Here is a 14,932-nt window from a genome sequence, read left to right as displayed (position 1 = left end):
GTGAAGCGGGGCTGAAAGCTGGGCACGTGGTAGAGTGAAGCGGGGCTGAAAGCTGGGCACGTGGTAGAGTGAAGCGGGGCTGGAAGCTGGGCACGTGGTAGAGTGAAGCGGGGATGGAGGCTGGGCACGTGGTAGAGTGAAGCGGGGCTGAAAGCTGGGCACGTGGTAGAGTGAAGCGGGGCTGAAAGCTGGGCACGTGGTAGAGTGAAGCGGGGCTGAAAGCTGGGCACGTGGTAGAGTGAAGTGAAGCGGGGCTGGAAGCTGGGCACGTGGTAGAGTGAAGCGGGGCTGGAAGGTGGGCACGTGGCAGAGTGAAGCGGGGCTGGAAGCTGGGCACGTGGTAGAGTGAAGCGGGGCTGGAAGCTGGGCACGTGGTAGAGTGAAGCGGGGCTGGAAGCTGGGCACGTGGTAGAGTGAAGCGGGGCTGGAAGCTGGGCACGTGGTAGAGTGAAGTGAAGCGGGGTGGGAAGCTGGGCACATGGTAGAGTGGAGTTGGGGGTGGTGTTTGGCATGCCCTGCGAGTGAAAATACCCCCCACCACCCCGCGAGTGAAAATACCCCCCCCCCCCCCACTCCGCGAGTGAAAATAACCCCCCCCCCACTCCGCGAGTGAAAATACCCCCCACCCACCAGCCCCGCGAGTGAAAATACCCCCCCCCCAACCCGCCCCACGAGTGAGAATAACCCCCCCCCCCATCGCCCCGCGAGTGAGAAGAACCCCCCCCCCCCGCCCCGCGAGTGAGAATACCCCCCCCCCCCCGCCCCACGAGTGAGAATAACCCCCCGCCCCCCCCCCCCTGCGAGCGAGAACCCCCCGCCCCCCCCCCGCGAGTGAGAATACCCCCCCCCCCCCGCGAGTGAGAATACCCCTCCCCCACCCCGCGAGTGAGAATACCCCTCCCCCACCCCACGAGTGAGCATACCCCTCCCCCACCCCTCGAGTGAGAATACCTCCCCCCCACCCCTCGAGTGAGAATACCCCCCCCCCCACCCCTCGAGTGAGAATACCCCCCCCCTTCACCCCTCGAGTGAGAATACTCCCCCCCACCCCTCGAGTGAGAATACCCCCCCCCACCCCTCGAGTGAGAATACCCCCCCCCACCCCTCGAGTGAGAATACCCCCCCCCCCCACCCCTCGAGTGAGAATACCCCCCCCCCACCCCTCGAGTGAGAATACCCCCCCCCCACCCCTCGAGTGAGAATACCCCCCCCCCCACCCCTCGAGTGAGAATACCAACACAAATGAGAATAACCCCCCCCCTCCGCCCCGCGAGAGAGAATACCCCCCACCCCACGAGTGAGAATAACCCCCCCCCCCCCACCCCACGAGTGAGAATAACCCCCCCCCCACCCCACGAGTGAGAATAAAGCGAGTGAGAATACCCCCACCCCACCCCACGAGTGAGAATAAAGCGAGTGAGAATAACCCCCCCCCCGCCCCTCGAGTGAGAATAACCCCCCCCCCCCCCGCCCCGCGAGTGAGAATAACCCCCCCTACCTTACCCCACGAGTGAGAATAACCCCCCCCCCGCCCCTCGAGTGAGAATAACCCCCCCCCCGCCCCGCGAGTGAGAATAACCCCCCCCCCCTACCCCACCCCACGAGTGAGAATAACCCCCCCCCCCCCCGCCCCTCGAGTGAGAATAACTCCCCCCCCCGCCCCGCGAGTGAGAATAACTCCCCCCCCCCGCCCCGCGAGTGAGAATAACCCCCCCCCCCCCGCCCCGCGAGTGAGAATAACCCCCCCCCCCGCCCCGCGAGTGAGAATAACCCCCCCCCCCACCCCACGAGTGAGAATACCCCCCCCACCCCACGAGTGAGAATACCCCCCCCCACCCCACGAGTGAGAATACCCCCCCACCCCACGAGTGAGAATACCCTCCCCCCCTCCCCACGAGTGAGAATACCCTCCCCCCCCCTCCCCACGAGTGAGAATACCCTCCCCCCCCTCCCCACGAGTGAGAACACCCCCACCCCACCCCACGAGTGAGAATACCCCCCACCCCACGAGTGAGAATACCCTCCCCCCACCCCACGAGTGAGAATACCCTCCCCCCACCCCACGAGTGAGAATACCCTCCCCCCACCCCACGAGTGAGAATACCCTCCCCCCACCCCACGAGTGAGAATACCCTCCCCCCACCCCACGAGTGAGAATACCCCCCCCCCCCACCCCACGAGTGAGAATACCCTCCCCCCACCCCACGAGTGAGAATACCCCCCCCCCACCCCACGAGTGAGAATACACCCCCCCCACCCCACGAGTGAGAATACCCTCCCCCCACCCCACGAGTGAGAATACCCCCCCCCCCACCCCACGAGTGAGAATACCCTCCCCCCACCCCACGAGTGAGAATACCCCCCCCCCCCCCACCCCACGAGTGAGAATACCCCCACCCCCACCCCACGAGTGAGAATACCCTCCCCCCACCCCACGAGTGAGAATACCCCCCCCCCACCCCACGAGTGAGAATACCCCCACCCCCACCCCACGAGTGAGAATATCCGGGCATCAGAAAATAACATGATGTTTAACAGTGATAAATTCCAGGTACTCAGGTACGGTAAAAATGAGGACCTTAAACATAATACAGGGTACAAGACACAATCAAATGTACCCATAGTAGGAAAACAGCATGTAAAGGATTTGGGAATAATAATGTCTGACGACCTAACGTTTAAGGAGCATAACCAAGCAAATATTGCGACAGCCAGAAAAATGATAGGATGGATTACGAGAACTTTCAAATCCAGGGATCATATCACAATGGTTGTACTCTTCAAGTCACTTGCGTTGTCCCGTCTTGAGTACTGCTCAGTACTCACTTCCCCCTTCAGAGCAGGAGAGATTACTGAAATAGAGGGAATACAGAGAACATATACGGCACGCATAAATGCAATAAAGCACCTAAATTATTGGGATAGTCTCAAAGCTCTCCAAATGTACTCACTAGAAAGAAGACGAGAGAGATCAAATAATATACACCTGGAAGATACTGGAGAGCCAAGTACCAAATCTACACAGTAAAATAACAACGTACTGGAGTAAACGATATGGAAGAAAATGTAGAATAGAACCAGTGAAGAGCAGAGGTGCCATAGGCACAATCAGAGAACACTGTATAAACATCAGAGATCCGCGGTTGTTCAACGTCCTCCCAGCAAGCATAAGAAATATTGCCGAACAACCGTGGACATTTTCAAGAGGAAACTAGATTTATTCCTCCAAGGAGTGCCGGACCAATCGGGCTGTGGTGGGTATGTGGGCCTGCGGGCCGCTCCAAGCAACAGCCTGGTGGACCAAACTCTCACAAGTCAAGCCTGGCCTCGGGCCGGGCTTGGGGAGTAGAAGAACTCCCAGAACCCCATCAACCAGGTACCCCCCCCCCCCTCGCCACGAGGGGGGGGTACCCCCCCCCTCGTGGCGAAAATACCTCGTGGTGAAAATACCCCCTCCCCTCCCGGCCTGTGAATGAACACAGCCACCCCCCGAACACAGCCACCCCCCCCCCCCCGCCCCGCGAGTGAAAATACCCCCCCCTCCCGGCCTGTGAATGAACACAGCCACCCCCCCACCCCGCCCCGCGAGTGAAAATACCCCCCCCCCCTCCCGGCCTGTGAATGAACACAGCCACCCCCGCCCCGCGAGTGAAAATACCCCCCCCCCTCCCGGCCTGTGAATGAACACAGCCACCCCCGCCCCGCGAGTGAAAATACCCCCCCCCCCCTCCCGGCCTGTGAATGAACACAGCCACCCCCCCCCCCCGCCCCGCGAGTGAAAATACCCCCCCCCCCTCCCGGCCTGCGAATGAACACAGCCACCCCCCTCCCCTCCCCGGCCTGTGAATGAACACAGCCACCTCCCCCTCCCCGGCCTGTGAATGAACACAGCCACCTCCCCCTCCCCGGCCTGTGAATGAACACCACCTCCAATAGGCAGAACTGGTTATACCTGCTTTTAACGCTCTGACTGGTATGCCTCCGTCTAACTACCCAAAGCTTCCTAGCATTACCTAAGTAATGGAGAACAATATATTTACTTAATGTAATGATGATGCTGAATGTAGAACATGGAAAAAAACTCATGTTTACTCTGAAATATCATTTAATAGCGAAATTAGACGGAACTAAGTGACAGGTGACGCCACAGGAAGTCGACGCTCCAGGCATTTTGTTATAAAATGATATTTGGATTTCAAAGAGCTGCCAAAACGTCTAATCTACGAGAGGAGTTGTCCCTCCCCAGTGTTAAAAGCAGAATTAAGGAGCTGAATGCTAAGCTTGCAATTAGGATAGCCAGAGATCCCCATTACAATGCTATTGTTAAGAAAAAACTGAGCTCTGTGCTACTTTCAGGGGGAAATAGGAAAAGGAAAAAATGGCATCACAGATCAGTCTGCTACCTTGAAGAGCTTCACCTGCTTGAGCAAGCCCGTGAGCTCCTGCCTGTAGAGAGGTTACCTCCCTGGGAGGATGACTCATGCAAGATCATCATCAATGAAATGGCAACGAAAAAAATTCAACGTGATACCACAAGAAATGAGGCACAAGTATCTTGAGGATATTTATAAAGAAGCCGGAGATGAACTAGATCAAATCTACACTGACGGGTCATCTAATCCTGTCAATGGCAGGGCTGGTGCAGCATACACGGTAATTAAGGATAATGCTTTTCAACGCAGAAATGAAGAAAAAGCACGTATTGAGAACTATGCCTCTTCAACGCAAGCAGAGCTAACTGCCATTGTTATGGCGTTAAGGTTTCTTGAACGGAACACTAATGGTGCAGTGATTTGCACCGATTCAAAAGCAGCACTGCAAAGCCTAAGTAGATCGGGCAGAAAAAATATTGTAAGGTAGAGTATTGTCATCCGCCGTGGTGGGCCGCTGGCCGCCTAGTGACAAGCTGGCCTTAACCTTGAGCTTTGCAGCTTGCTGCTGCTGGTGTAAACACTGATGCACTTGTGTCTGGGAGCGTTATCATGTTCCTCTGTACTTATCACCTGCCCCCCACTATCTCATGGCTCACCATCCCATGGCAATACCACACCTCTTGCTTATTGTCTCAATTTACCCGAAGGCAAGTAATGCTAGTAGCCTCGACGAGGACAGCAAGCTGGCGGCTTGTCAAAGGTCCCCCCCCCCCATTTGTCCTAATTTTTTACAGCTGTATTTTAAAACCCAGCAGTTCTGGCGTTTACGGCTTCGGCGGGTAGGCGGTTCCGCCGGTTTACTACTATGGGTGAAAAAGCATCTCCTGTTTTCTGTCCTACACTGTGGCTTGTTGAGCGTGATCCCGTTGCTCCTCGTTCGTGTTACATTTTACCTTTTGAAGAAATTGTCCGGATGGACATCCTCCAAATTGTTTAGTATTTTAAAGGTTTCGATGGGATCCGCCCTGTCATGCCTGGTTTACAGTGTTAGCCCTGTGGCCCTCTACCGTTCCTGATACGAGAGATGACTAAGCTCTGGCATGATTTTTGTTGCCCGGTGTTGCACCTTCTCCAGAGCAGCTACGTCTTTCTGAAGACGAGGTCTCCATGCTAGGGTACAATAACCCAGGTAGAGGGAGGACGCACCAGACTCTTGTACAGTTAAACGACTACTTTTCCCTGAATGTAAAGATGCACTTTTTTATTCCCAGGGTTTTGGTTCCCTTTTTTTTTTTACTGCCGCTCCCACTTGCACAACTTTGTAAGGTCTTAATATCACTTCCACTTCCCACTTTACCATAGACCTTTGTGTCATCGGCAAATTTGATGATGTGGTTTGTAATGTTCTCATGCATGTCATTGATGTTTGTAATGTTCTCATGCATGTCATTGATGTTTGTAATGTTCTCATGCATGTCATTGATGTATATCACAAAAAGGGTTGGTCCCAAAATGGTCCCCTGTGGTACCCCAATTAGCAGATTTCCCCTGTCAGATTCATTCCAATTAAGCAGGACCCTTTGTTTTCCATGTTTTAATCATTGTTTTATCCATTCCAGTATTCTCCCATTTATTTCCTTGTCAGTCTCAAGTGAAATGCGCAAAGTCATTCGATAAATGTGACCATGGAGTGATAGCACACAAAATGAGGTCAATGGGAATAACTGGTAAAGTAGGACGCTGGATACTCAATTTTCTAACAGAACACAGTAATAGTTAACCATATAAAATAGAGTCCAAGCGCAGTTAAAAAAGCTCTGTACCTCAACGTACAGTTCTTGCACAACTGTTTTTCCTTATTTTCATATCAGATATAGACAAAAATACAAGTCACAGCTTCGTATCATTTGCAGATGGCAAAAATCAACATGAAAATTACCTTAGCTGAAAACACTGAAAAACTACAAGCCGATATTAATCTGGTTTTCGACTGGGCAGAAGAAAATAATGTTTAACAGTAATAATTCCAGGTACGGTAAAATGAGGACCTTAAACATAATACAGGGTATAAAACAATACAATTTACCCATAGTAGGAAAGCAGCATTTCAAGGATTTAGGAATAATGATGTCTGACGATCTAACGTTTAGGGAGCATAACCAAACCCTTTAATCATCCAATATAATTTAGTTAGTCTCATCTTTTAGGGGTCCTACAGTTTTGTTTTGGTTTTACTCCGTATATATTCATACAATGATTTTGGATCTTACTTTATGTTTTGGGCAAGTTTTCTTTCATAGTTTCTTGTGGCTCATCTGATTTCCTGGGTGGCTAAATTTAATGTTTTATATATCTCATAATCTATGATGTTCAGCGTGGATTGATACCGTCTCTAGAGGTTCCGTTTAGTTATTAATGATCTTTTTACTAGTGTCATTCATCTTGTTTTCTTTCTCCTTTTTTGGCACATCTTTGAACGAGTTCAGTAATGACCTTTATGAAATTTTCCCATACCATGATCACCTATCAGCTCCCTCTGAGCTATTTTAACATTCCTCTCTCATTCCCTGACAGTTTCCTTGATGGTAATCTAGAAGGTCATCATCCTGGACCTTTACGAGAGTTTCTGTAATTGTGTTCCATCTTAGAATATTGTGACCACACGATGGGGGGACTTCTCCCCTACTTGAATGTGATCGATCACGCCCGCTTCTCATGTTAGCAGAATGTTGTTACCTGGAGTGGGCTCCACCACATGCTGTGTGAGAAATGAGTCCAGCACCAGGTCTTGAAACTGATCTTCTGCTTGCAATGTTAGTTTTACCCAATCTATTGTCTCGTGGTTAAAATCTCCCATTATAAGAGTTTGGGTTTGTGGCGCACCATTGATCACATTATGCAGATCAGTAACTTTCTCCGTTGTTGTCAGCCCTGTGTCATACTCCCACTGTCTGTATGTTACCATCGTGTGCTAGTATACTGCACCATACTATTAGTATACCAACACCAGGTAGTGGGTTTACTTCTCCCTCCCCTACACGTGCACCTTCACTGCTTCTTGATAAAAGCCTAACGTGTATGAACACACTTTGGCTTCCTGTTCCCCGACACAATGAATTATACAAAAATCACATTGAAGCCAATAATGCAAGAGTCCACTTGAGATAAGAGTACACGTTCCCCAAACTTCCAGGCGATGTGAAGTCTAAGATATGCGAGACACGTATTAATCAGCATGAGAAGTGTATTAACGGTGCCAGCAGGTCGTGTGTTCAACCTTGGCGCCTTATGATTTTCTTAAACCATCAGCCATTCACCCCATCCCTCCCATAGGGATGGGAGGGATGGCCCCTCCCATACTGAACCACCACCACTATAACACTGCACCTCAAACATTTCCTGACCTGCATCACAAAGTAACTGTTGAACACCTCCATTAACGTATCATTCTCACGCATCACTCCAAAAATTATCCTCATCTTATGTTAGCCTTAAATCCAGTAACCTTCCAATAAACAGCATCACAGAATGAGAATTTGTAGGAAATTCTATCTGCTGTTATACAATGTATTTGTTTACACCAGCTGGTAATTATACAACACTTCCACCTTGTGTTCCATCAGATAACATTATTGATAACCAAGATGCTACACACATGAATATTGAGAAATCGCGCTTCATTAACAGTAATAGAAATCAAACGACACTATTAAACAGAAGATTTTCACATTGGGGAACCTTTTAACTCAATGTTCAATATGGAGCCATTAAAGACCATCATGCTGTCATTGTCTCCTACTTCGTACACATTTCTTTAAACAGATTTAAGAGAATTTCTGTAGATGTATACATACATACATGTATTTTGGACCTATACTGTTTCTGATAGGTAAATGATCTCCCAGAGGGTATAGACTTGTTTCTCTCAATGTAAAAATTATGAGGTTACAAGATGACCTAGACAGACTGAGTGAATGATCCAACCAACAAATGGCTGTTGAAGTTCAACCCAAGTAAATGCAAAGTAATGAAACTAGGCAGTGGAAACAAGAGGCCAGACACAATAGGAGATGAAGTACTTAATGAAACTGACAAAGATCTAGGAGTTGATATCACACCAAACCTGTCTCCTGAAGCCCACATAAAAAGAATAACGTCTGCGGCATAAGCGAGGCTGGCTAACATCAGAACAGCGTTCAGGAACCTGTGTAAGGAATCATTCAGAATCTTCTACAACACACATGTAAGACCAATCCTGGAGTATTCAGCCCCAGCATGGAGCCCGTACATTGTCAAGCACAAGACAAAGCTGGAAAAAGTTCAAAGGTATGCCACTAGACTAGTCCCAGAACTAAGAGGCATGAGTTACGCGGAAAGGCTGCGGGAAATGCACCTTACGACACTGGAAGACAGAAGAGTAAGGGGAGACATGATGACACCCTACAAAATCCTCAGGGGAATCGACCGGGTAAACAAGGATAAACTATTCAACACTGGTGGGACGCGAACAAGGGGACACAGGTGGAAGCCGAGTACCCACATGAGCCACAGGGAATCTGTACACCAGTTGATTGACAGTTGAGAGGCGGGACCAAAGAGCCAAAGCTCAACCCCCGGAAGCACAAATAGGTGAGTACAATCAGAAAAGTCTCAGAAACGGTCAGTATATACTCTAAAGTCAGATTATGTTCCCTATTCTGCTCTCTTCTCATTATACTGCGCACTAATCTATCCTAATGTTACATACGGTATCTGTGAATGGGGTTCAACCACTGAAAATTACCTCAAGCCTATCATCACTGCCAAAATCTGCTCTCAGAATTATAACAAACTGTCTTCAGACAACACACAACCCATCTGTTTAAGTCCCTTAACATGCTAAACAACACTCGCGCCACACATTCTCACGTACTATCTACATGTACAAAACCTTGTTCCTAAATGCCAATCTTGAACTGAAACTTTTCCTTGATAGGTATAATGGAACCCCATGAACACCACACCAGAAAGAGACATCTTTGATATCCCCAGTCAATCTGTGCAAACACTCCATGCAAATAGAAGTGCACAGTCTATGGCACTCACTCACTATTGAATTAAACAAAATTGTCCAACCTACGCCTTATTCAAAAGTCAAATAAAAAAGGTACCCAATTTCATCCCCAGAGTTTCCTTCTTGTGCTTCAAACTCTCACTTTATCTTGTGCTACACACTTCCCCAATATTAGTACTTAAGACATACATCTGCATCACTGTAATCACCTGTCAATTTATATTGTAGTTATGTTGATATAAAACCTTGCTAAACATCCATCACATAGGTTCGAACCCTTATCACGGCTCCTACTGATTTTCTCATTATCCCCACCCCATGTTTATTATCTCACTTGTTGGGATTGCATTCCTGCAACCACTTCTTTGACCACTCGTGGAGTTTGTCATGCAGGGTCCACCTCAAACTTCCTGCAATACTGTTTTTACATTTTTCATAAGCTTTGTTTTATCTGTAAACAGTGTCATGTACGAGCTCTCCCCCTCGGACACATTAGGAACAGCAGCGGTTCCAGGATCGAGCCTTGTGGGAACCCAGTTACATTCCTATAACTTGAAACCACTCCGACATTGCTTTTTGTCCTTCACATACTTCTTTACCCAGTTCAGAGTTTTCCCAGTTATCCCAGCCTGCTGCTTCATCCATTACACCAGTCATTCATGGTGCTACCAAGGGTGGGAGGCTGGGGCTCTCGGCTAGGTGTGGAACGTGGGCTGAAAAATGGGGGGGGGGAGGATATGGGTTTTTAATTTTGGGCATACCTGAAGCTCGACTTGTGAAAATTTGATCCAGCAGACCCGCAGGGCCACATATCCACTACAACCCGGTTGGTCCAGCACTTCTTTCAGGAATAATTCTTTTTTGAAGAAATCCATCTTTGTTCCGGCACTTTCCTGTACCGTGGGAGATTACACCCTTTCCAATTTTAATCCCTCCCTTTCCACCCAAGAAGCAAATTAGAGATCAGCCCAAGCTTCGTCTTGAGGCAAAGCTCAACGCCTTAAGCCATATTGATGCTCTGTCCACAGAGCATTCTCTCTCTCAAATCATATACACTGATGGTTCCCTACACCGCACCACGGGTGCAGCTGGAAGTGTAGTTCTGACAATGGGCGATGGCCTATACTTTGAGTGGGGAGTCCGTATAAACAACTGGGCCTCTACCCTTCAGACCGAACTATTTGCCTTGATCCTTGCACTGAAATGTGTACAAGTCTTCAAACTTGATACATTAATTGTAGTGACTCCTTATCTTCCTTAATTGCTCTCAACTCTTTAAGACATAACTAACATGCTCGTGTCCGAAGCTAGACACAAATAACAAAATTATTAAGGATGGTAACAGAGTCCATTTCATGTGGTCTCCATCTCATGTTAAACTAACTTCCGGCAATATTTATAATGCTTGCTGGGAGAGTATTGAACAGCCGGTGACCTCTGATGTTCAGATAGTGCTCCCTAATTGTGCCTATGGCGCCTCTACTCCCCACTGGTTCTATTCTACATTTACTTCCAGTACGTTATTCTACTATGCAAATTTGGGACCTGCCTTCCACCATCTTTCATGTATATAATTGATACCCGTCACTTCTCTTTCTAGAGAGGACATTTGAGAGCTCCGAGATGGTCCCAATAAATTAGTTTTTTCGTGTCTCTTCGTGCCAATTTCAGAAATCTCTCCTGCACTAACAGGAGTAAGCACTGAGCAGTACTGAAGGCAGGACAGCACCTTGGCAATGATTTAAAAAGAGTAAATTTTTCCAAGTTTCCAAAGAATGCTCGAAGATTTGCCAGTATGCTGAGGGTGGATATTCCGCTCGTGTGGGCGTCTGGCGTCAGATTTCGGGGTTATGTCTACTACCAAGTCTTTCCTCCTCTTCCGACAAGAATCTGTCATCCCTTTATCGCATACAGCTGTATTGGTTTTCGCACACTTGTTCCACCTGTGCTAAATAGACTGTCTTGTGCTAAATAGACTATCTGTCTGCCCTGTCAATTACCGAGAATTTTGTAGATAATTATGTCTCCCCTAATTTCTGCCTTTCAGTGACGAGGTTTAATTCCTGTAGCCTTTTCTTGTAGCTTATACCTCTCTGCTCCGGGTCTAGTCTGGAGGCATAATTCTGAACCAACTTCGTTTTGTGTTTTACTAGATATGGGCTTCACACTAGTTGCATACTCTAGGATTGGCCTGACATGTTATATACATCCCTTGTTCACAAATCTTCACAACTAGCATGTACCGTTGATATCTTTTTGATGTGGGTTTCTGTAGTAGTTCAGTGTGATAACACCGATAGCGTTCTCAATCTGATTCTTGAAGGATTTCATCTCCCAACAGGTACCTTGTGTCTGGCCTCCTCCTGAACCCTCTAGGAATTCTGAGGCTTCCACTAAAGCCAAACCAGTTTCACAACCCCCCCCCCCCCGGCCCATGCACTGGCTGCAATCCTTTTGACCATGTCGTGGCCTAGTCGTTTAGACATTGGCGTGTGCCTGAGAACACCCAGCGCGTAGGTTCGAACCCTCATCACGGCTGTGATTCTCTTACTGATGCATCACGAGTGTGATTACTCTATATTCAATTGCTACGTTGGTCTTGCTGGCTAGAGGCGACTTTGATGGTCCTGGTCGGCATATTATTTGAGTAACATTAGCGTATGTGATGTATTCTCCATGTTGGGGCGGGTCAGCTGTATACATGTTGAATAGCGTGAGAAAGGCAGCTCCACTTTTCAGTTCAATTGAGTCACCAAAGTAACTACCGATATTGAGCCTAGCAGTTATATCTTTAAAGCTACAGAGCGCAACAATAAATTTATGTGGACACCATAGCTTCGATATCTTTTATTTAAGGTCTGTGTGCCAGACTGTCAGAGGCTTTCGAAATATCTGAGCACTACACTATGTTGATCTTTCCTTCGACATTGTATTGGTTATGTGCTGGTAGATCAGTGTTGTTGTTTGGTATAGTTATAGCTCCATGGGCCCCTTTGTGGCTTATGAACCCACGTTATCTGTCAGTAGGGCCACACGGCCCGCCTGCTATCATAACTGTCAGCAGGGCCACACGGCCCGCCTGCTATCATAACTGCCAGCAGGGCCACACGGCCCGCCTGCTATCATAACTGTCAGCAGGGCCACACGGCCCGCCTGCTATCATAACTGTCAGCAGGGCCACACGGCCCGCCTGCTATCATAACTGTCAGCAGGGCCACACGGCCCGCCTGCTATCATAACTGTCAGCAGGGCCACACGGCCCGCCTGCTATCATAACTGTCAGCAGGGCCACACGGCCCGCTTGCTATCATAACTGTCAGCAGGGCCACACGGCCCGCCTGCTATCATAACTGTCAGCAGGGCCACACGGCCCGCCTGCTATCATAACTGCCAGCAGGGCCACACGGCCCGCCTGCTATCATAACTGCCAGCAGGGCCACACGGCCCGCCTGCTATCATAACTGCCAGCAGGGCCACACGGCCCGCCTGCTATCATAACTGCCAGCAGGGCCACACGGCCCGCCTGCTATCATAACTGCCAGCAGGGCCACACGGCCCGCCTGCTATCATAACTGCCAGCAGGGCCACACGGCCCGCCTGCTATCATAACTGCCAGCAGGGCCACACGGCCCGCCTGCTATCATAACTGCCAGCAGGGCCACACGGCCCGCCTGCTATCATAACTGCCAGCAGGGCCACACGGCCCGCCTGCTATCATAACTGCCAGCAGGGCCACACGGCCCGCCTGCTATCATAACTGCCAGCAGGGCCACACGGCCCGCCTGCTATCATAACTGCCAGCAGGGCCACACGACCCGCCTGCTATCATAACTGCCAGCAGGGCCACACGGCCCGCCTGCTATCATAACTGCCAGCAGGGCCACACGGCCCGCTTGCTATCATAACTGCCAGCAGGGCCACACGGCCCGCCTGCTATCATAACTGTCAGCAGGGCCACACGGCCCGCCTGCTATCATAACTGTCAGCAGGGCCACACGGCCCGCCTGCTATCATAACTGCCAGCAGGGCCACACGGCCCGCCTGCTATCATAACTGCCAGCAGGGCCACACGGCCCGCCTGCTATCATAACTGCCAGCAGGGCCACACGGCCCGCTTGCTATCATAACTGCCAGCAGGGCCACACGGCCCGCCTGCTATCATAACTGCCAGCAGGGCCACACGGCCCGCCTGCTATCATAACTGTCAGCAATGCGATATAAAAAAATGGGAAGGATATAATGGAATGTCAGTCCCCGTGGAGTAATGGAAACACACTCGCCTGACGTCCTGGCGAGCGCTTTAACCGGGGTTCGTATCCTGGCCGGGGAGGATCGACTGGGCACCAATCCTTAACTATACGCCCCTGTTCACCCAGCAGTTAATGGGTACCTGGTTGTAAACCCATATGGCGGGTCGTGTTCCGGGGAACATTAGGATTAAGGACCGGCCAGAAACGCTATATGTATACTGTATATATAAATAAAATAAATATTGGTGATTGAGAGTGGTGCGAGGCTTCAGGCGGGGGGGGTGTCAACTTACCCCAGTGTAGGGAATATCAGGGGTTGTCAGTGGCTGAGGGATGGCAGGAGCTGAGTACGCTGCCGCTGAGGGCAGGTTGGGTGTGGCTGCTGCTCTCAGCAGGGAGGAGTGACGGAGGAAGGCCCGTAACATGATGGTGAGGGTCTTGGGAGAGAGGAGTGCAGCACGTCACACGGTACACGTCTGACCACTACGGCGGCCGCCTGGTAACTGCCGCCCAGCTGCCGGTACGGTGTACACGCTGCTGCCACACACCGCAACGCACTCCATATATTTTCTTGTCTTAAAATACTTATAGAAAGTAACAATGGGTCGTATAACATTATTGATGCGTACATTACATCTACCAATTAATCACCAAAATATGTACTAACTAACTATAGTACCTTCTGGTATGCTGTATACATAAATGAAGCTTATGCTGCACTAATTATCTCCCAACAACGGCTAACACTGCTTCAAACATCTGGGAAGTGTCCCTTCTAAACGAACACGTTACACACACACATCAGTGTTGTGCTACCTATTCTATATGAAGGTTTACAGTGTAGGACAAGAGTTGGTGTGGGTGAAGCAGTCCCTGCCGTGGGCGGGTCATGGGGTCTCCGTGACGCAGTACTAACACAACTACCCCAGATAATATCACCGTGATAAGGTAACTGAGGAAAAGAGGATAGAAGAACAACTCAGTGATTCTGCACGCTGGTACAACGTGGTCGCTGCTGGCACTCCCAATCATTATGGACGAAGAGGAGGAGGTGGACGCGGGAGAGAATCAGTAATAGAGAGAATCCGTCATGGACACAAATATCCATGGAGATTCGTATTAGAAGCAGCAGAGTTGCAGAATCTGTGGTGAGAGTGACGGACACCGCCTTGACCACTATCTAAGAGACTGTGAGAGTACTTACCAATCAGGGAAGAGTCATCAAGTTTCTGTGGATCCCCTCCCATGTTGGAATA

The 14,932-nt window shown here is 49.7% G+C and overlaps 1 protein-coding gene across 1 annotated transcript in view; it reads right to left on the bottom strand.

Moving 5' to 3' along the window:
- Positions 1–14,197, bottom strand: part of Aldh (Aldehyde dehydrogenase) — a 44,306-nt gene extending 30,109 nt beyond the window's left edge. Inside the window, exon 1 of the mRNA XM_045751004.2 lies at positions 13,970–14,197. Within this exon, the coding sequence (XP_045606960.2) occupies positions 13,970–14,101 (132 nt within the window). The 5' untranslated portion in view covers positions 14,102–14,197. The remainder of the gene's footprint in view (positions 1–13,969) is intronic.
- Positions 14,198–14,932: the final 735 nt, after the last annotated feature.

Source organism: Procambarus clarkii, chromosome 52 (assembly GCF_040958095.1).
Source record: "Procambarus clarkii isolate CNS0578487 chromosome 52, FALCON_Pclarkii_2.0, whole genome shotgun sequence".
In the NCBI taxonomy this organism is placed as follows: Eukaryota; Metazoa; Arthropoda; class Malacostraca; order Decapoda; family Cambaridae; genus Procambarus; species Procambarus clarkii.
The sequence above is the reverse complement of the archived record's forward strand: the minus strand, read 5'-3'. Positions and strand labels throughout refer to the sequence as shown.